The sequence below is a fragment of the Dicentrarchus labrax genome, unplaced genomic scaffold (genome assembly GCF_905237075.1).
Source record: "Dicentrarchus labrax unplaced genomic scaffold, dlabrax2021, whole genome shotgun sequence".
Taxonomy (NCBI): domain Eukaryota; kingdom Metazoa; phylum Chordata; class Actinopteri; family Moronidae; genus Dicentrarchus; species Dicentrarchus labrax.
In genome coordinates this window covers 28,063,892-28,086,838 of record NW_026136720.1, presented here as the reverse complement: position 1 = coordinate 28,086,838, position 22,947 = coordinate 28,063,892, and the positions used below count along the sequence as shown (strand labels likewise).

General features: G+C 40.0%; 1 protein-coding gene across 1 annotated transcript in view; it reads right to left on the bottom strand.

Moving 5' to 3' along the window:
• Positions 1-14,161, bottom strand: part of cmip (c-Maf inducing protein) — a 53,027-nt gene extending 38,866 nt beyond the window's left edge. The window contains exon 1 of the mRNA XM_051383183.1: positions 13,167-14,161. Within this exon, the coding sequence (XP_051239143.1) occupies positions 13,167-13,490 (324 nt within the window). The 5' untranslated portion in view covers positions 13,491-14,161. The remainder of the gene's footprint in view (positions 1-13,166) is intronic.
• Between the last annotated feature and the right edge of the window lie 8,786 nt (positions 14,162-22,947).

Genomic DNA, 22,947 nt, shown 5'->3' with positions numbered 1-22,947 from the left:
ATCTCACACTACCAGACTGAAGAAAAACTTGTCAGACCAAGATGTTGAAGTGGAACGCATGGGCAGAGCAGAGGGGGTGGCTTCTGGGTCTCCAGCCCCGAATGTTCGCTCAAAAGTCCTGAATCTTTTAGGTTTTTAAAATAACTCTGACTGGACCGGGAAATCAGCTGAGCAAAAGTTTCATTACTGGAAATATCACCTGTCATGAGGGGTTGTTGTCTTGTGTATGTTGGGTCTCCCAGCTAGCTAACTATCTTACGGCCTATGGACATAAATAAAATTTTCATGAGGCATCAACCTCAACTTTTTTGCTTTTTTGTTTAGGTGGCAATTGTTCATCCCGTTTCAGCAAGATGAAGACAATTGGAGAACAATTAAAAACAAAATAGGATGTAGCTTCAATGATGTACACATTTTTATGCATTCTGTTATCTCTTGAAAAGGGTTGGGCTAAGTCACGAATGTTTACATCTGACTCCGCACCTGGTGCAGAGACACTCGGGAATAACTGTTTTGCATTGGTCTGCTTGCAGATGTCATCTCATTCATGCTGACTGATAACGCTCTTTTTGCATTTTAACAGTTCAGCTTTTTGTGAGAGTCCAGGCCCTCAAACATTTGCATTCCTTCTCCTCACATTGTAAAATAACAAAAAGTTGAACAGATGAATACTTGTATCGCGTAAGATATGACTTAATGTCGGCTTAGGGGCGTGACTTGTAGAAAGAGAAGCTTTAAGAGAGTGATTCTTTTAACTTAGAGTCTGATTTAGCCAGTCTGACATTTAATGGGTGGCTGCTCAAACCTAGGCCATGGTTTCACATCTCATTGTGGTCTGGCAAAGCCACAGATGAATGAGCTTAAGACGTCATTTCAAGTAGGCCGGACAATACATCACTGACAGTTCTCTTTTTCAATCAGACATCAACGTGAACCCTTTCCAACACCTGATTAAACATACTTTCCCATTTCCAACTGAATAAAAACATAGCAACTATCTGGGAGCTACAAACTAAAGTCACTCTCTGAACACATCTCAAACCATGAATGTAGGCTATGCAGCTAGTGTAACTTTAATAATGGTGTAGCCTTTATTAATGAAGGGCTTATATTAGAGATATATAGGCCTTTAATGCCAATTTCCCTTATATATATATATTTTATTACAATGTTACCTTGTTTTCTGATCTTCTCTTGTTCTAATTTGCTGTTGCTGCTATCTGCTGTAAATGCAAAGATTTTATTTATCGGTAGACTAAGACTAGTTAACTTAGGCAACATACGTAAGTAACGTCAGATATGTTACACAAGTTACATTTTATTATGTACTTAAGTTACGTCAGGTCCATAACCATCATCTTTTCCTAAACCTAACCAAGTTTTTGTGCCTAAATCTAACCAACCGTTTCACAATGTTAACCACATAAGCTTTATTTTGAAAGCCTAACGCAACTTTGCATAATGATTCTTGCTAACTTGGAATGTGGAACCCTGCATGTCCCGAAATGACGCGAGAAGGGATCCCGACAGTGTCATATTTACCTATTTATTTATCTTAATACTGCTCTTATTCACTGATTAATTGTAGTTAGTTCTACTTTGCAGTTTTTTCATTCTGTGTTAAGCCACTGCCAATAAAATACAAAGATGCTTTGGGTTGGAGGGTTGAGGATAGTTGATTGTTCAGTCTCATTCCCAGGGTGTCAAATACAGCCGCTTTGGGACTCTGGGAATGAGACTCAGCAATCACCCTTCTCTCTCAGCTGTGATTGGTTGTTTTCCTTCAGGCCCGGTGGATTCTTGCAAATCCCATTAAGAGCTCTAGGAGGAACCAGAGGAACCCGATTGTTTCACAGATTATCTGTCTCATGTTCTACTGTCAGGATATAGTGAAAGTTTCAGTGAATATGATAAAGTATTTTTTTTATAAAGGTTACCTACTGCAGCTTTAACACATCTGCAGGAAGTGTGTAGTGAATAAATGCAACAACTGTTACAAATAGCTGCTAAAGCTGTTGGGTTTAAAGGAGTGCCGTGTGAACCTTTGAACTGTGAACAGGGTCACTGCTAATTACTAATATGGAGGCCTCCACCAAAGGTAATGACAGACTGTTTTAAAAAGGAAGCCAATGAGAGGAGACCGGTGTTGTTAGTTTTAATGTGTGACATATGATAAACTGTGGGTTCACATAATTTAGTTCTGGTTCCCACAAGAGTATCATTGAACCTCTCCCTGACTGTCTTTCCTCACATCACCCTCTCATTAATAACTCTCTTCCTCCACCCTCCTTTCTTTATTTCTTTTTAAGATGTCCTTTATCCACAGATATGACACATATTTTTCTGCCTTTGACGACAGCTTGTTGGATTAACAAGGTCATCTGTGGAATCACCATAAAAAGCTAAAAACATGACTTGACCTCTCACTCTGAGCTTTTCTTACTGTTCCGTTGACTGTTGTCCAAAATGACAGAAAGAAACAAAACTGCTTGAAATGGAAAATAGCTTTTCTGCACTTTACATGACGTCTCGTCATCCACTTTATCTGATTCTGGAAGCTACAGCTACCGCTGAGGGTGAACAGCTAAAAACACTTTTTCCACATTAAAAGCTCTCCTAAGCTTTTTTCTGTTCTTTGTATTGTTCTCTTTTTCAGTGTCTTTCAGTTTCAGTTTCTTGTTTTAACAGAGGCCTGTGTCACTTCTAAGCTATTATATGAGGAAGGACCACTTTCATGTTCAATAACTATTGAGATATAGAAATAGTCAGTCCAGGTCCAGTATGCAGCATGTTCCATTTACCTCGGAAGTCCAAAGTCAGAACTGGGAATGACATCATACGAGTAGACCACGTCCCAGTACAAGTCGGAAAACCAAGCTCTAGACAGGTTAGCCATTAGCTATTGTTAGCAATACCAGTCGATAACTGTGCATTACGCTGTATTTTGCTCATACAACTATGTCCACAGATAGTACTGTGTACGACTGATTTAATGAAAAACAAAAGACTGAAGTGCCATTATTACTACAGCTTTCACTTAGTTGACTTAATCAGACAGTTATGTCATATCCAGAATTAAAAAGCAGCCATCACGAACATTAAGACATTATCAAACAGTATCTATATATAACATGCAAAGAGGAGGTGCCAATTTAAAATGAACACGTCATTGTGCCAGTGTTTGTGCTACCTTGCTACCAGAAGATGAGACAGCTGTGCATAAATCACTAAATCATGCAAACAAGAAGGCAAAGTGTTTCAGTGTGTCATCAGTGAAACTTAAAATGCAAAGAAGTTTATGGAAGATAAGCCGATTATAAGTGTGAAGACTTAAAGTTCAAGTTTCCATGCAGTTTCATAGCATCCAGCTGTAGAACAGCTATGTGTGTGTGACGTCCCACTGCTCTTGCTGAATATGGCTCTTTTCACCGTGGTTGAAAACAGCCCACAGTTCCACTGAAAGACATGACTAAAAACAGTCACAAACAGAGAATGACCGCTGCAGGGCTGCAGTCTCCCTCGCATTTGGTTTCTCTGTTTTCCTTCATCCTGTGCATCACTCCGGAAAACAAGACAGAATGAGGTGAACAAGTCTAATTCCAATCTATTCTAAATATCATAAATCAATATAGCAGAGACCGCTATAATGCCCAACTATAACTCAAGTCTTTGCCTAATGGCTGCATTGTTCAAACAAAACTGGGAGGATCCAGTATTTGAATATGAACATGTACTGGCGCCTGTCCTGGAGGCCTGCCCAGAGCCTTTCAGAGCCGTGTGTGTGTGTGTGTGTGTGTGTGTGTGTGTGTGTGTGTGTGTGTGTTGTTGTCATTGAATGTCATTTCTCTTCCCTTTATTTTGCATTAAAAACAATGCACCCAACATGCTCTAGCAGCCCAGTTATCCTGTGCTGCTTCTGCTTTGTGGAGCAGAGTGACGCGCTGTGTGATCGGCTGATGAGGATGTTCATTCACAACATCCTCTAGTTCTGCTGCAGCAAAGACACACTCTCTCCATCGTTCTGAGGAGCTTTCTCGCATACATGTCCTGCTCCAGAGTAAATTATAGTATAAAAATCCCCTCCAGACATTTGTGATGTCACAAATCTTGCTGGTAAGCCCCGTCCCTTAAAATCATCTTTTCAATGAGCACAGAGGAACTTTCCACTTTCAGCAGATGAATGTGAAAACATCCTTCTAGTGTTAAACTCTGCACGGACAGTATTCAGACATCACACTGTAGGAACAAGAAGAAACACTGATTTCTTTAAATTTAAGATTAAAGGACAATCAGTTGAAGTTTGATACAATAAAGCTTGCCGTTAGCACCCGTGCATCAAAATATAGGCTTTTTTCCATCAGCAAAGACATACTGTGGACGGATTATGAAGTATTTTTGTGCCTTGAGTAGAGTTTCCTCTGTGCTTGTACAGCCTGTAACCAATAAAACAGTTCTGTTTAGACCTACTTTAGAGATGGCTGAGATTAAGAAATAGAACATGGTTGCAGTTATTCAACCACATCAGGAAGCTGAGTTGTATATACTTTTTTTTTTATAGAAGTGGAGGAGTTATGACAGCCGGGCTGTGACGCTACACACGTACTGAAAGGTGGCAGACTGTTGTTAAGACTGAAACACAGCACAGTCTTACGCTCACAAATGGTATGGAAAAGTTAAATTCATGAGGAATAAAACGTACCCTGGTTCAATTCCCTCAGTCACTACACTTGGTGTGGAATGTATGGAAGCTCTGTCCTCAAAATAATGACTTTGTGATACTAAGCCATTATTTTGATAAAGTTTCTCTTTATAATGACTTACAGGAGCTTTTTTCCTCACACTGGCAGAATTGGGCTTCCATTAGTATGCCCCGTATCTTTTGGTGGCTAATGTTAGCAACGTTTAGATAGATATTGCTATAATGTTATTCAGACGATTTGCTTTACTCTCAGTTTGTGCTGCTGTTATATTATATTTTAGCATTTAGCATTTCCCTGTACATTTTTGTTTGGAGTGGAGTGCATAGGAAGGAAACTTTGTACCATCTCCTGTGGGAATGCTGTCATACGTTGTAAAGCTGAAACTATCTCACCTCCCACACATCACACCAATGGGCACCTTTTGAGCCTCAGTGGGCGGAGCCAGCAAGTGCAGTGAGGTTCAGTTTACAACAGCTCGCATCCTGAGTCCGTATGTGTGAACAGGGCTCTGTGTTACAACAGCTGCAGTTCAACGAGGGTTTAACATGTTCACCCTAATGCCCAATGAAAACTACACCCTTTTAGCTGGCTGGGCTGACACCGACATGGTTCATGCATGTTTCAGTACCTGAGGTGCAACGGGTTCATCAAGACAATGAATGAAAATTTGTGAGGAAGGCGACACAACATGCGACATCGTCGACGACACATGATCGCTCCACACAGGGTGTCACCATCCAAACCCTCAAGTTGAGAGAATTTCTGGAGAAATCGCCCACATGACTCAATTCAAAACAAAAGAATTAGCATCATTTCTCTACCACTGGGGTGAACACATTCAGTTTCCTGCCATAAATACAAAGCAGACTATGGATGACTAAAGGACAGCTTACAGATGAAGGGTTTGATACTGACACAGGGTGCAAGGTAGAAATGGTTGATTACAGTGATGCCTTTTGAAATATAGTTGGTGCTAAACAGGTAAAAAATGCATCTAAGAAGCATTGTTGTGTGTATTGTTTTCCTTATTTTACACACTTAAGCCCTAAAGTCAGATTCAACTAGAAAAACAAATAATCTTGCAGGCTGGATTATATTATAATTTTGACGTCATGTCACAGGCCGGAGAGAGGGGGATGGAGGTTTGGATGGCAGTTTGAGACCCCTGGTTTAATTCATATGAAATTTGTTTGTCTCTGAGTTGTCATTTTTTCTATGCTGGTGTTTCCCACCACCAAATATGGACCCCTCTCTTAATAAGCTGGTCCCTCTACAAAAGAAAAGTGACTTTGTTTGACTGTCATCAGATCCATTATTGAAAATTCTTACATGATGATATTTACACTGCAAATCAGGCTTAGCAGATAACCACATAACAACATAAAGCTGTCATCTCAAATGGCCTGTGCACCCCCAGTAAAAGAAAAGAAAAGTGTGTTTTATTGTTCTGGTTTAAACTGAGCGAGAGACACTGCGGACAGAGAAAAAAGGGGAGAAATAACACTTACTCACACACACACATGTACTTCTAAGTGAATGATGTTTCATTTTTATGACCTATGTATTTGATTATTCTTTGCTAATTAAACACCCAAAAGATTTTATGTGAAAACAAAACTAACATTGAGGATCACACTTATAAATAGACAAAAAAAAGTACCGTCATTAAAATAGATCAGTGATGTGGGCCCCTGCGTAATCATTGGACACTTCAGACTCAAGAGACTCGGGCTCAAGTCTACCTGATTGATTTCTAAACGGATCCCGTCTCCCCTCGTGCTCACAGCACAACCAGATTCTTTCATCTCAGGCCTTTTGTGAGCAAGGCGCAATACAGGAAGTGCTTGCTCGCACTAGTGCCCTTCTTACGCAAATGTGATGTAGGTTAGCTTTCTGACTACAGTCGTCCTGTGAAAGGAAAGTGAGTCACAACTCTCTCCTGTTGCCCAGTAAGATCTCTCTCACACACATTTCCTTTACATGTACAAACACACACTTATGGAGAATGTTAAATTAAAGCTGCAGCAGATATTTCAGTAACAAAAATCACATGAATCTGGTTTAAAACAAAGCAATGTGCATTTTTGCAAAACTTCAATCCTGCTTAATCATTTAGTCCTATTCTGGATGTTTTTTATCATTTTTATAAAAATAACTTTTTGTGATATTCCCAGGGCATTAAATACAGACACTAAATGAGACTAAACAACTACTTTCAAGCTTCCAACCCAAAACATCATTAAATCTCAGCTCTGATTGGTTGTTTCCGTTCAGGCCCGGTGGATTCTTGTAAATGCCATTAGGAGCTCTAGGAGGAACCAGAGGAACCTGATTGTTTCACAGATTATCTGTCTCATGTTCTACTGTCAGGATATAGTGAAAGTTTCAGTGAATATCACAAAAAGTTATTTTTATAAAAATGACCTACAGCTGCTTTAGTAAAAATCAAAGAAATTAACATTTAATACTATATATATATATATATTAATATAATATAATATATTAATAGACACAGTGTAATGATGAAACATCCAGAATAAGACTAAATGATTAAACAGGATTGAAGTTTTGCAAAAATGCACATTGCTTTGATTTAAACCAGATTCATGTGATTTTCGTTACTGAAACTAATGATCCCTCTTGGCAGCCATTCTCACTTTCACAAAGCTCTTTTCTCACAATCATCTCAATTATTCGCCGTGCGTGGGGATGTTGTTGGAGACGCGGAGTCAACGCTCTTTGCCTCCTTGTTGGAAGAAGTCTCTCTGTGAGAGAGCAGAGCAAACGGGTCAGCATTGTTCCTCTGCCCACATAACGGCTCCGCGCGACGCCGAGCACAACAACTCCACTCAGGAAATGCACATTCATGCTTCGCCCTGAATAAAACCCTCTTCCTCATGATTGGGCCTTTACACGGAGCAAAGAATATGCGACATCGTCGACGACCCAACTCACAGACACATGATCGCTCCACACAGGGTGTCACCATCCAAACCCTCAAGTTGAGAGAATTTCTGGAGAAATCGCCCACATGACTCAATTCAAAACAAAAGAATTAGCATCATTTCTCTACCACTGGGGTGAACACATTCAGTTTCCTGCCATAAATACAAAGCAGACTATGGATGACTAAAGGACAGCTTAGGATAAATTACGCTTATATTTTTCACTATGTTAACAAACTGTGCAGTGCTTGAGCATTCAATTGATGGTTAAAAGGCGCATTGTTACCTTACAGAAAAACAACATTTCCATTAGTCTCTGAGGGTTTTACAGGATCATTTATGGCCCTGGCAGTCGGACTGTTAGCATTTGGCTCTTTGAAGCAAGACAATAAAGCACCTTTTATAAGATACTGCTTGAAAAGGACTTTATAGTAGCATGAGGCGACCAAAGTCTAACTTGTGTTTTGACAGGACAGTAGAGAAAGACAGGAAAGGCAGGGGAAGGACAGGCAGAAAAGGGCCTCAGGTCAGACTCGGACCAAGGCCGCTGCGGTACAGCCTTGACACATGGTACGCAATCCACCAGGTGAGCTAGCAGGGTGCCCCAAAAAAAGTTCAATCTACAGAATGTCTCTGAAGTAGGGCTGGGTGTTTTTTGGGTTTATCGCAGTCTGTCACAGTATTTGTAAGGGTCTTCTTGGCCCCACAAAAAAAGAGAAAATAAAAAAGATATACAAACAAAATTCCTATCATACAGGAAATTCCGGTATATCGCCAAACACTACTTTGAAGCTAGACTTCCCAATGGCACAATAATTATTAGACAAAATGTACTTACTAGCTTGTTCTGGATTTTTTATCATTTAAAAAAATATATATTATTATTATATTATATTTCTGAATACATCATATTGAAAGGGTGTTTATAATATTATGCCCCATCGTGTATGTAAATGGGGTGGACAAAAAACAAGAAACACCTCTCAATACACCTTTATTACAGTATGAACAAAATGTTTATATTACAAGCCTCAAAGATAGAACTGATGGCAACTCACTTCGTGTCTAGTAGCCATTTCAAGTTTGTTTTGAGTAAATGGAAGCGGTAGTTGAAATATATAAGCTCCAACAATAGAATAAAAAGATAGAATAACAATAAGCTTCAACCATAGAAATTTCCAGAAATTATACACCCTTCATTGTCTGAGTGACAAGAGATCCCTAGGAAGTGGCAACGCAAAAACGCCACAGCAATGTGCATTTAAGGCCATGAATTCTGACTTAAGAGATGTGCAAATATGGTTTGCCCAATTTCTGCTCCCACAGAGATGATTTCCTGGCTGTCGCTGAGGGCTGCTGTTGACTGGCCAAAGTTCGAAGGCTGCCCTCGTTTCCCACTGCAACCACAATCAATAAAGAATCACTGATATGTAGTGGAGCTCGCAGCATGCCTCTTAAAACCCCATCCAGGAAATGTGATCAGAGCAATACAAAAAGTCCCTAAACAGCCAGTAATCATTTCAATGGATGTTAGTTAAAAAATTAATTATTAATTATTAAAAAAATATTCACAGTAGTCCCGCGCATACTGCAGTACTGGAGATGTCACCTTCCCAGAAATTTAGTAGTTGATACGAATACAAGTGAAATTCCACTATTCTTGATACCCAATTCGATACCGTGGTAAAACAACCAATTTTTAAGGCCTTTCTTCGTCAACTGTGATGTGAAAATGTCAGATTCCCACCCAGTCTGTGCGCCCTTCTCATAGTTTAGTTATAAAACCCCAGCGCATCACGAAGCATCTCTCCATCCTCGCAGGCAGACTGGTGTCTTCCATTTCTATCACTGTTTTGTGGTTTGTGGTCATTTTTAAACTTGGTTTGTACTGGTATCCACACAAAGACAGTCATCATTACAGATGAGGGATACACGCTCTGCAGGCGCAACCCCTCAACTAGTATTTCCATGCCAGACCTAGGGTTGTAACGATACACTCAACTCAGGATTTGATACAATTCACAATATTGGGTTCACGGTGCAATTGTCTCATGACAAAATGAGATGAGAAGACAAATTATGACTGAAAAAGATTCCTTTAATTCTCAGACAAAAGTCTACTAACTATACTATCCTTTTTCCTTTCTGAGGTAGGGTATAAACGGTGCAAGGCAATGCATATTTCCTTTTGTAAAAGTTAAACTGAAGTCCTTGAAACTCAATACCACAAGTGATATCACGTCTGACATGGACAGTTTCTTGTTGTGCGTTACATGTGTGAAGGGGGCAAATTCAGACAATGTTCCAACCTGACTCTCAGAGTTCATATGTGAAAACAGACTTATTGGTTCTCTTTTCAACGAGTCGAGGCAGAGCTGTCACTGCAGCTGCACTTGGTCTCTTATTCTTCCTATGGCATTTAACGACAGTCTAGAATATTTGTAGGCGTACATGCAGAACTGGATCGTCAAGTATTCCAAATTTTGACATCTACTTTGTACTGAAGTATGCCTTTGCACTACCCGTCCTGTTATCACTCACCCGAGGGTCTGACTTGGGCTATCACACTGAAGTAAAACAAACGAGATGAGAAATATCAGAATGGGCAGTAATTGCCCTGATGTGGTTGGTATACAGAAGATGTATAGTAACTTTGGCCACTGATGAGGAAGTAAAAGTGCAGTGGGCAGCTTCTTCTTCTGTTTCTCCAGCGACCGCTGCCTATTCATTCTCTCATATATTGTCAGCAGTAGGCACTGCACTAGTTGATCTTTTTTAACAACCAACATGTTTACACAAAGTCGGATTTCGATGTCATGCCGTTGACTCAACCCCTGTAGCTGTTTGGTTTGGTCCAAATCCGTATTACACAGCCGGTCTGTGTGATGCTATTGTGAATGTCACTGACAACCAGGCAACAGAAATGAATTAATCGTTGGTGTAAATGTAGAGCGAAATCTAAAACTCCATGTATCCGAATGACACAACAGCATACACTTGGACCATATATTGTGCCTTCTTGCTCTGAATTGGTTATATTAGATCATTTTAGACTAAGAATCGATGCTGTTTACAGTGAAAACGTTCTAAAAACCCACTGTGGTCAACACCAAACAGCAAGAAGACACAGTTAGAGACCAGCTGGTGAATATAGTGAAGCATTTGACAGCTGAAGACCCTGATATTTCCCTCAGGAGCTGGTAGAGACCAAAAACAGAGCTAAAAGAGAGAGAATATTGGACTTGCGTTCAACTCCAAATGCCAATGTTGTTGAATGTGTAAATAAGCAATGGTTTGCTAAAAAGTTCTACAACTCAACTTAAAAGACACACACAAACCATAAAAAAAGCTTTATGTCAATGTTGTGTTCACAACTTATTTCTGCTGCCCCCAATAGGAGTGTAATAAAATATTGTATCACAATATTTTGTTTTGTAATGTTGTATTGATTGTCAAAAAGAGTGCATTGACTTTTGTGTTTAAATGTCGACCGCTAGATAGCAGTGTAGCAAACATAAACTGAGGGCTGTGATGTTGGATGTCACAGTGACTGTGATAAACTGAATATTGAATATTGAATCGTAACCCCTGTATCGTGATACGTATCGTATCGTCACATTCTTACCAATACACAGCCCTAGCCCCCAAGTTGAGTGCGAGGAAGAAGTTTGGTGTATACACGAGTTGGAACATCAAAGCTATCATTTAATACTGTTCATGCTCATATGTTTGTATGCAGCTTACTTTATTAGCCTAAAATAGTATCCCATTGTTGTGCTTTAATGGTAATGCCAAAACGTCTGCAGTGAAACTAGGCTTGTAAACTAGGAATGTTAAAAAAAGATACATCCCGAGACCATTAAAACCCGATACAATATGTACAATATCATTTGAAATAACACAGGGTGAAAATATCCATACACTTATCGTGATATTTTGTTTTGTGATACTGTGTCGATTCTAAAAAGCACTGTATTGATTTCTGTGTTGCCTATGGTGTTGTGTTCGTTATACTATGAGTTTCCCTAAAAGTAGATATTTTTAAAATATATCACATTGCCCAAGTATTGCAATACACAGCAATATATTGAATCCCTGTATCGGGATACCAGACTCTTGCCAATACACAGCCCTTACTAAAAAGGCACAAATCCTCTGTAAACAAGTAGGAAACCATGTGGGGTTTACCCTGAACTCCATCCACAAGTCCTTTCTGCAATGATAAACAGTCTGCAAGACATTGCATACTGCAGTAAGCAATTCAGCACACTCCTCTGGCGTGGGTGTGATAGGCAGACATCCAAAAAGCCTCTAACAAGGTGTGTTGATAAAACAATGGGCCTGGCTTTATGGAAAATGTCAGAAGTGTTGATAATAACAGAAGGGGAAATAAAGGCTTTTGTTATTACGGCATTATTCTGCTGAATTACTAACAATTGTAATTGATTACCAGAAACATGTTAATAATTACACAGTGTATGATCCGGCATACACAGTTAATGCATTAAAGTTAGTATAGTATTATAGCACAGAAAACAATGAGGATATTGGTGTGAAGGGACATAATGAATCCTGATTTGCTGAAAATACATACATTGTTTATTTAGCATCTGTTTGGATCACCAGTTAGTATGTCTTCTTCTGTATTTATTACCCCACCATCAGTTCAAACATCCATCATAGTAATATCTATGATGATATATATGCGTGTTGGCATACAGTGTGTAGGCAGCAGCATTAACAGGTCCTAAAGGCTGCCACATCAGCAACACAGAAAACCCCAAGCACCAAAGCTAAACTGGGTTATTAAAGTTACAATAATATAACTGAATATGGCACACATCAGTATCAGAGCATCCTTTCCCTCCAGTCTGCAATAAGACAGGCAGGAAGCAACACATAAAGCTGCACATATAGTGTGTCATAGGGATGCAGGCTGCAGCAGTAGGGGTTCTCAACTGGTGTCATGTCACACACCTAACAGACCCTCTGACCCCCTGCTGGTGGGGTTTATTCCCAGGGACTAATGAGAGAAGATCTTTGTTGTTTAATTATTCAAATCAAGAGGTAAAACCCTTTAAACGCTCCCTGGAGCCCAGTAATGACCCATAAAGACACACACACCGGAACCTCCACTTCAGGGGACCTTGTGCGTCCCCTGCACCCGAGTGTGAGAACCAGATACACAGGTACAGTGATGCGCGCGCACACACACACACACACACACACACACACACACGGAAGTGATGGAGAGGAGTGTATATGTGTGTACGTGTGTGTGTGTGTGTGTGTGTGTGTGGGGGGGGGTCTTATCAACAGAACGGGCCATGAACGCAGTGACACGCTGCCTTCTCGTAAACTGCGTCAACAACAGGCTGTGCGTAATCTCAGCGTCTGCTGCGTCCGGACAAGAAAAGACAAACACCAAAGCTGCCTATGGTATGTGAAACGCAGCATACACACACACACACACACACACACACACACACACACAGACGCCAGAGGCTAGAAAGCAACTCACGGTGGCCGAGGTCAGGCTGCTGTCTGTGAGCGTGAGGTGGTGCGGCTCCCATCTCCGCAGGAACTTGGAGGTGAGGATCTTGCTGAGGAAGGTGCGGGGGTGTTTGACCACGCACACCTGGATGTCCCCCTCGTGGAGCAGCTTGTATCGCATCCCGCTGCTGCTGCAGTGGTGCAGGGACCTCTTGCACGGCCCTGCGCCCAGCTTGGTGTTATTATTCCCCTCCGACATCTCCCCCAGCAGAGGCTTGTTCTCCTCGCACTGATAAAACTGGTTGTTGTGCAGCTCGTTGCCCCCGCCGCCGCCGCCGCTGTTGAAATCCATGGTTCAGTAATCCAACAGTTTATTGTTTCCAAATGTTCCTCTCAGGCAGGGGAGGGTGAACGCGTCGCAGCGACACAGGGATCCTACATGTATGTAAGAAACAGAAACGGATAAGGTCGTTCGGATCGAGCTGGAGGGGGTGGGGGGTACCTACCTACCAACCGCTATAACACGACCTCAGTTACTCTAGACACGGCCAAGACAGGCGCGGAAATGCCACCGAACAGTGTCTTATAGCAGGGTATCCAGACCGGGAGAGGTTTTTATGATACAGTGCAAATAATCCACCATTTTCCTCCCCGCACAATGCCCCATGAATTGTCTCCACGGTGCGCGTCTCGCCTCCCCCCCCACCACCAACGAGCTATTCAATATGTTAGGGCCATGGCCTTATCCATTCCGTCCGTCCGCCCCGGTGCCAAACACAGTAATCCACAGCGAGGAACGCATGGGAACGGCGAGAAAACGGGCGAAATATCCGATGGCGGCGGGTCTAGGCTCCTCCGCTGGCTTTTGTGGTCATTACAAGCTCACTGGCACGGTTTCCTTTTATTCAGTCTTTTCCCCTATCTTGGTGTAAAGGAGCCAGCACTCTCCGGCAGCGCCGCGCCGATTGGTCCCTGCTCGTTCATGTGATACCGGACTGACGTCAATGGGCAGGCGAGCGGATGAGCCGTGTGTCTTTTGCGCTTGACTGTCTGCCGAGGGCGCACGCTCACCCCCCCACCCCGCCCCACCCTCCTCCTCCTCCTCTTCTTCTCCCTCCCCCCTGCGCTCGAAAAATGGAGGAGGGCAGGGACTTCAAGAGAATCCACCTCTTTTTTTCCTCCTTTCAGTGGAAATGATGCAGATTATCGACATCAGAACTAGAAGAAATAAACACATCTGTACTTGAGTGAAGGAGCGATGGCAGAGTGTGTAAATACTTTATTATATATATATATATATATATATATATATATATATATATATATATATATAATACATGATTAGACATGCACATTTTTACTTAAGTTAAAGGCAAAAAGTATGAACATCAAAATAAATGTACTCTAATGCAGAATGGCCCAGTTGAGAATAATGTACATTTTAATGTTGGATTATAATTATTAATGCATTATTCATCACTTTAATATTGCTCCTGGTAAAGGTGGAGCTAATTTCAGCTGCTTTAAATACTTTATCTGTAGGGTAGCCAACAGTAATACGTCAGAAGTGAATTGTTAATAATATTGTAACATTTTATATAATATTAATAAATGTAGTGCAGTAAAATGTACAATATTTGCCTCTGAAATCAGTGAGTGCAACTGTCGTTAAATTGTACTTAAGTACAAGCTGTGAGAGTGCTAAATTCATCATCATTCAAAATATATATTTTTTACATTTTTCTTATTTATTAATACATTTTACTGTAAATTATTCTGTGTATATATTTATGAGTATATATGTATACATTTCTTTACAAGTCTTTCTCTATATACTGTATATATAGACTTGTACATATATACATATGTATATATATATATAAACATATAGAAAGACGTGTTAATATATATACACATATACATATATTTAAATGTCTATATATACATACATATATACTTGTGCATATATATTATATGTATATATATATACACACACATATAGACACACACATAAATATATCTATATATACTGTGTATTGACGAGACACTGACGATATGTATCACAATACAGGGAAAAATTGTCCAAAATATGCAACAAATCACAAAAAGTAATACAGTATTTTTGCCAATCAACACAATATCACAGTAAGTTTCACAATATGATATTTTTCAATATATTTAGAGAGAGATCAACTACTCCCCGTCACTGGTCGACATCTACACAGTTTTCAAAGGAAGGAGTGCAGAGGAGATTATTTATGACTCACCTATATGATACAACAACTGGGGATGAGTTTATTAAGAAGGAGAAACCGGACATGAAGTCATTCAGGTAGAGTTTAGTAATACCTGAGGGCTCGTCTGCATGAACATTCATGTATTCATCACAGGTTATATTCAGCTGAGGTTAGATATGGAGACACAGCGCATTTCTTGGAAAAATATTGATTCATCCATTGATTCTATCACAGGTTCTTTTCCTTTATAATCAGCAATACACATACACACAACAAGACACATATACAAATATTTTATAATTTCCACATTGAATCAAATGGCTGATGTCACATTTCCACCCCCCTCCAATTTTAAGGATCCCCTCCACACATGTATCAAGACACATATACAAATAGTCTGCTTAGAAATATAATGTGTGTCTGATATGTTTTTTCCACAAAAAGTCTAATTTCCACATTAAAATCCTTAAAGAGTAATCTCCTCCTTCTACCCCATTAAAACTTCCAGACTGTCTGAATATACAAATGTTGTTCATTTCTAAAGTTTTGCTGCTGGACACAACACAACATGTCTCCTACATACTGGACCTGGATTTTTTTTAACCCTTGACCTTTCCTCTAGTACCACCAGATGTGAAAGACAGATGTGGAAAAGCACATTCATTCTCTCCAGAATATGAATACACTCAGTGAGTTTTATTCTATTCTCTGCTCCGGACACAATGACTCCACTATAACTTGATATAGCTAACAGTTGTTGCTGACACTAACCATATATATGTGTATGTATATATATATAACCTGATTTTTTGGGGTAATTTGGATGTACCAACCCCCTAAAGTTTCTCACAAGTACTTATGGGCAACTACAGAATACAAATGGTGGAATTTACAGTAATTGCATTAATATAATAAGGCTGGTCTTTTTCAGGGGTGTGTCCAGACTTTTTTTCCTGGGAAGGCACAAGTGGGGCACTGACAGGGGTGGCATGAAGTATTTGTCTCAGTTTTCCAGTAATTCCCATTTATGCAATTCGAACACTGTTTATTGACCCCAGTATGCAGAAATATTCAAATACACCAGGCCAAAGTAACACATACCCCATGCAGAGAGCTATTAAAAATAGTTTTTGCCCCAAAACTGCATGGGATTAGCATAGAGAGGCATATCTGCAAAGGGGAGACTCGTGGGTACCCTTAGAACCAATTTTTATTCAGGTATCTTGAAGTCAGAGGTCAGGGGACCTCTTTGAAAATGGCCATGCCAGTTTTTCCTTTGCCAAACTTTGCCTAGCTGTGGAGCGTTATTTAGCCCCCTTTTTCAACATGCTAGCATGACACCAACGGTCAATGGATGTGATAGGTCATCTAGTCTCATATAATCATATCTTAAGTAACTTTAAAATGGAGTGGAAGAGGTAAGGATAATGGGGTGTCCAATTGGATTTCAGGGGTAGCCAGTGCCGCCCAAGTCCCACCCTCTGGAAACGCCCCTGATCTTTTTACTCTTTTTACCATATGCACTATCAATAGGTCCTTTTCACCATTTCACATTTTAGCATGTTTCTCAGCAGATACTCACCTCCAATGGGCCTAATTCTTGTGATACCACATTAGGTACCCAGGATAAACCCCCAAGCAAGCGGATTGGACACAGTCACTAATCTCAACTGATAAAGCAGATGTTTTTACCAGGTTTTTTAATTAAAATACTCTAATATAACACTGTGGTTTCTACTTCTCTTCCAGACCCTAAACGCAACACACATTTCCTTCAGGTTACTACAGTATGCTCTTGGATATTTAATCAATAAGCTCATTTCCTGATATCTTTAAAGCTGCAGTAGGTGATTTTTATAAAAATAACTTCTGATCATATCCACTGAAACCTGACAGTAGAACATGAGACACATAATCTGTGAAACAATCAGGTTCCTCTGGCTCTGCCAATACAGATTGTTCAGTCTCATTTCCAAATATTGATGCTGGGAATAAGACTCAACTACCTTCAAGCTTCCAACCCAAAGCATCTTTCCATCTTTCTCGGCTCTGATTGGTTGTTTTCATTCAGGCTCTGGAAAATTCCATTAGGAGCACTAGGAGGAATTTAGAAAAGTGAAGAGTAATGCTTAGCATACAAAAACATGATCAGGCGTTTTTATGCTGTACAGAGGAGTACTGGGCCCAAATAAAAACATCCTTACTCTCTAATTTTTCTAGATTTATTTCTCGTTGAAGCCATTCAATGTGATACGATCAGGTTTATGGAAAAGGTGAATGCTTCAGAAAAACCACAAAGTCTCAGAAGGAGATTACACATGATAAACATCATCACTGCCTGCGGTTGGCTGTCTGTATAGACATTTGCACCATTTGATTTATTTATCCTGTTAACCTTTTTGACAGGAGTGACAAACTAGTCTGTTTAAATGTCGACTAGAAAACAATGCAGAATAATTGAAACTGTTATCTTGTTAATCAGCCAGTGACGCAATTTAAAGAAACAGCCTGGGCACACTGCCAGAGCCTCTTCTGCACAAGCATTAAACCAGTTGGGCTGATAATGTAACAAGAAAGCTGTTCATGGCCCACTTGAGTAGATGGAAACATGAGCATTGGCTGATTCATTAGAGAGTGGGTTAGGGATGGTTCTTTAAGTGGAAGGCATGGCTTCAGGGCCTTGTATTATTCAACATCCGCCACTGTTGGAGTATGACAAAGACAATAAATCTCTACCAGGGTGTGGCAAGGTGTACTTTATCTGTGCTGTAACTCAAACTCCAAACTTGATCTAGTGAAATTTAACATCAATTTATCATCCTGAATCTGGTCTACGTCGGTGAATTCAGGACTAATTTCAAACAAACCAGACTTGGTGATTCTTGTCACAGTAAAAAGACTAACACAGACTAACAAAGACAGTATTGGTGCTAAGATGATATGCAAGGTAAAATTACAGTTTTTGCCTATGGAGTCTCGTTGTGAGAGGTCTATCTCTATAGGGATCCTTTCCATAATGTTGCCAGACACTTAGAATAACAATCTGAGCCTGTCAGTGGCTAAAACACGCACTTTTACATACTTCAACAGTGGATTGGTCTCCAAGGATTAACATTAACTTACTTTGTGGCTGTGCAGCCCTTTACAAAAATATTTTCACACGCTACTCTGTGGATTAAAGCTGCAGTAGGTAATTTTTATACATTTTCTTTTACATATTTTCTGAAACTTTCGCTATATCCTGACAGTAGTACAAGTGACAGATAATCTGTGAAACAATCAGGTTCCTCTGGCTCCTCCTGGATCTGAGGCAGATTATCTGTGGTGGGTTTTTTCAAACAAACATGCGTTGGTGAATGTCGGAAAGATTAGAGAAGTCGGTTTTGTTGAATTTTATTTTATTTCTGCCCCATTGTTTTGGTCTGAGATGGTATTGCACTAGTGCGACATTCAGTGGCAAGTGAATCTTGTTTATATATTCTTTAACTTTTGGTTGTCATTATCCCAAAATTTTGAGATATTTTCCTCTATAGTTTGTATGTACGCTCCAATACAATTTTTTTTCTTGAAGTGCTCAAAGCATTGAAATTTAAAAAAAAAACTGTAATAGTGTTTCTGCTGCATGTGCAAAAAAAGTGGTTGTTAGGTATTTTGAACATTTTTAATTATCAAGTATTGTCTCAATGCTGTGCACACCACAAACTAAATTCCATTCCCCCTCAGTGGATTGGGGTGGTTGCAGTAAACTCAGATGGGTGTATGTTACACCTGGGCAAATAGGAATTAAGCATTAGCATGCCTAAAATGAAACTGAGAAGGGCACTTGAGGCCAAGTGGATTATATTTTATACACATATGGGATGACACCGTCTGTCAAATTCAGTTGGAAAAAAATTCCTGCTTGATGACATCACTGTTTTGAAACTCCCGCTGGAATGAGCCCAAGGGAGCAAGGCTTTAGAAACACAGGTGAGTGTCAGGGCAGAGCAGCAAGAGTACAACAGTCTGTTCTAAATGTAAATGACTGGGAACAGAGGCTCCACAGCTTCCCATCTCAAGAGTCCTGACTCACAACAACAACCAGCTCGGTGTCACTTCTGAGGTTTCCACATATTCCCACCGGGACGTCCCGCAGTTCTCCCGAAGCCTTGTTTTTTTCCATTCTGCCCACAAAACCCATCAGCAGAGTGCTTCCGGCCGCAACACCACTGGCACTCAAGCCAGTATTGTTCTGGAGACAAGTTACAACACATCGACTAGCCCACCAGCAGACTGTCTGCTGTTGTGACAACAGTCAATGAAAGCCAAAGGGGAAATAAATAAATGCAGAAAGAATGAAATGTGTCATAGAGGCAGACTGATGTATTGATTTAGCAATAATGGGAAGTACTTCTTAAAAATATCTGACGACATTAAATCAGTGCTGGGAATACATGAAAAACTTTAAAATTTGTGTATTAAAGGATTCAAATTTCATTCTCATGTACTTCAGTGGACCTAATACAGTTTGATTCCATCCTTTATTTATTATAGAACGAATCAATACAACACTGTTTGTCTAAAGCCCTTACACTGAAAATAACTCGATGATGAATAATTCCCTATGAAATATGAATGGACTGAACCTTTTTAATGTGTTGTATACATATGGACACGTGTGCTCTGCTAATAAGAATTTGTTATTCTGCGTTGTTAGGTTGTTGATGCTCTCAGACTGCTTGTATATGTGTCTTAATACATATGTGGAGGGGATCTTTAAAATTCAAACATGGTGGGTATTTTACAGTATAAGCTGTATAAGTATAATTGAATAACAATGTTGAGTCTTCGCAGAAAAACACATTAATGTGCTGATTATAAAGGAAAAGAACCTGTGATAGAATCAATGGATGAATCAATATTTTTCCAAGAAATGCACTGTGTCTCCATATCTAACCTCAGCTGAATATAACCTGTGATGAATACATGAATGTTCATGCAGATGAGCCCTCAGGTATTACTAAACTCTACCTGAATGACTTCATGTCCGGTTTCTCCTTCTTAATAAACTCACCCCCAGTTGTTGTATCATAGAGGTGAGTCATAAATAATCTCATCTGCACTCCTTCCCTTGAAAATAGGGTTGGACTGATTTTGAAGGGTGATAAATATCTGGCGAAATAATCTTGACAACTTGTTATGAATCAGGTCTTTTCAAAATAAGAGCATTTTAAGAATTGATTTAAAGGGAGCCTTTATCACTTTTTCTGAAGCCACATGAGGCTTTTAAAGGATAATGGTAAATGCCAAAACATAGCGTATCAATAGCACAAGCAGAGAAGATCCACCAAAATGCTTTAAAAATGCTAACATTAGCCAACATAAGCTACTAGTACACTAAGCTACTACTACACCAGGACCCCATAAGTGTATTAAATTGAGCAGGAGTCCAACTTTTAATTGCAAGATAATAATTGTGTTATGTTTTCTTCCAAAAGTTAACACAGCCTTGTTTTAATTCTCAAAGTGGAAAAGCTCCTGGAGTAGATTTTAGACCGTGATGAGCGAATCATCAGAATGTATAGCACATGCTGAGACAGATCATTTCATTCACGTTCATCATGTGACTGATTCCTGCAGCCGACTGTTAATTAAAAGAATCTAATCAGTTGACAACCAGTTTAGCACTGATCAGTTTTGGCAATTATTAGCCGTACAGTATGTCAGTGTAAACCCAGGTTCTGTAACAAATTCCAAAGTGCCCTGTCAGTAGCCCCCACACCCCCACACCCCCACCCCACATCAGTCACAGGACCCAAGTTAACTGGATTCTGGGAGTGGTCACGAGAGCGGCTCTCTTTAACTGAATTACCTCCGTCCTGGTCATGCTACGTAATCCTGTTCTGTTAATCCCTTGTCTAGACTTTTCCTGATCGACACACACATACAATGTATCCCACTCATACAGATACAGCCGGCTAGACGCTCAATTTAACACACAACAAACACATTTCACCGCGTTCACATTCAGGAAGTACACATAAAGCATTGTATGTTCATTTTCAGCATGCATTCAAAGTAGTCCGAAGCAAGAAATTCTGCTGGTGGCAGAGCAGAATGACAGCTTGTAAGTGAGACCGTCCGTGTGTCCAAGTCCAGTTTCTGCAGGTTTCCACTGGTAAAATATCCCCACTCTTCTTACGAAACCATTTTCAAGGAGTTTTCTTGACAGTACAGGACAGCACTTGCTCACAAATGGTCATACAATTCACCTGTAGACCTAATAGGTGCAGTTATTGGACACTCCACGTTGGTTCACTTTTGTGGCACTTGTGGCTGTTGTCACCAGAGGTCTCCAGCGAATAACAGTTTAGCTCTAATTCCTCTACTTTATTTTACAGAAAATTCATACTAGGACAGTGGTTCTCAACCTTTTGGAGTTGCGACCCCTATGAATAATGAGGTTTGTGGTCACGACCCCCCCATGTGTAACATATGACATGTGTATAACACAAGAAAGCCACCAGACTCACACAGGAAGACATTGCTCTGGCCACAGACAACAAAAACTAGTTCAAGTTTTTAGACTGATTGAAATAACAGCACCGTCACAGTCAACAGCCAATATGTCTGCTTTAGGCCTAAAAGCACAATAACAGATAGACGTTGTCTCATATAACTGAGGTAAATGGGCCTATTAACATGTAAAACAGACCTTTTTCCACAACCATTTGGCAACCCCCAGAACTCATCTTGCGACCCCCCAGGTTGAGGACCACCGTTCTAGAAAGTGAAAGTGTTTGTTCCACGTACAGTTAACATCACTGTGCATGTGTTTTTCAATTACAACAACAAATCTGATCATTAATAGGCTGTATGCATATAGATCGTCATGACACCATTTCCACCGTGCTTCCCTGAGAATTCTGTTCATGACTACTTCAGGGTTCGGTCGCAATCTGAGTGAGGGGCTAAAATACAATAAAACATTTCCAGGACAACACTAATTATTTCCTGGATATTTGGTCATTTTATTCAATTAATTCAATTTCCAGGTGTTTCTATGACTGAAAAACTAGTCTCTGAATTTCCAGGTTGTCCAGGATGTGTGGAAACTCTGAATATGAATGCAATTAAAGACCTAATTTACATCCGTTTCACAGCATGTGTCAATGCAATATTTCCCCCAAAAACACATTCAGTGGTACAGTCACGTTACAGATTGTGGGGGGAAGCTCATCCAGTGGGCGCACTCTATATCATGAGAAACACTGAATATACTCATCATTTGTATCCAAATCCAAAATGGCAGCATACATGAACAAAAACACCTGCCATGAGGTAAACCTTTTCATTTTCCAATGTTGATTCTATTTTGGGTGGACTGTGTTTCAGATAATATGGATTCTTAAGGATGATTTTATATGTTCTTTTGAAGGAATAATGAAAAAATAAAAACTAATGAATTTTCACAGTGATGATAATCAGACATTAACTATTAGTCCATGAGCCAGGGGGGTTGATCAGTATCATCGGGGGGACAAATGCTATCATTGTTTTTTGGCAAGGTATACACCCCTAGTACTAGAAAAA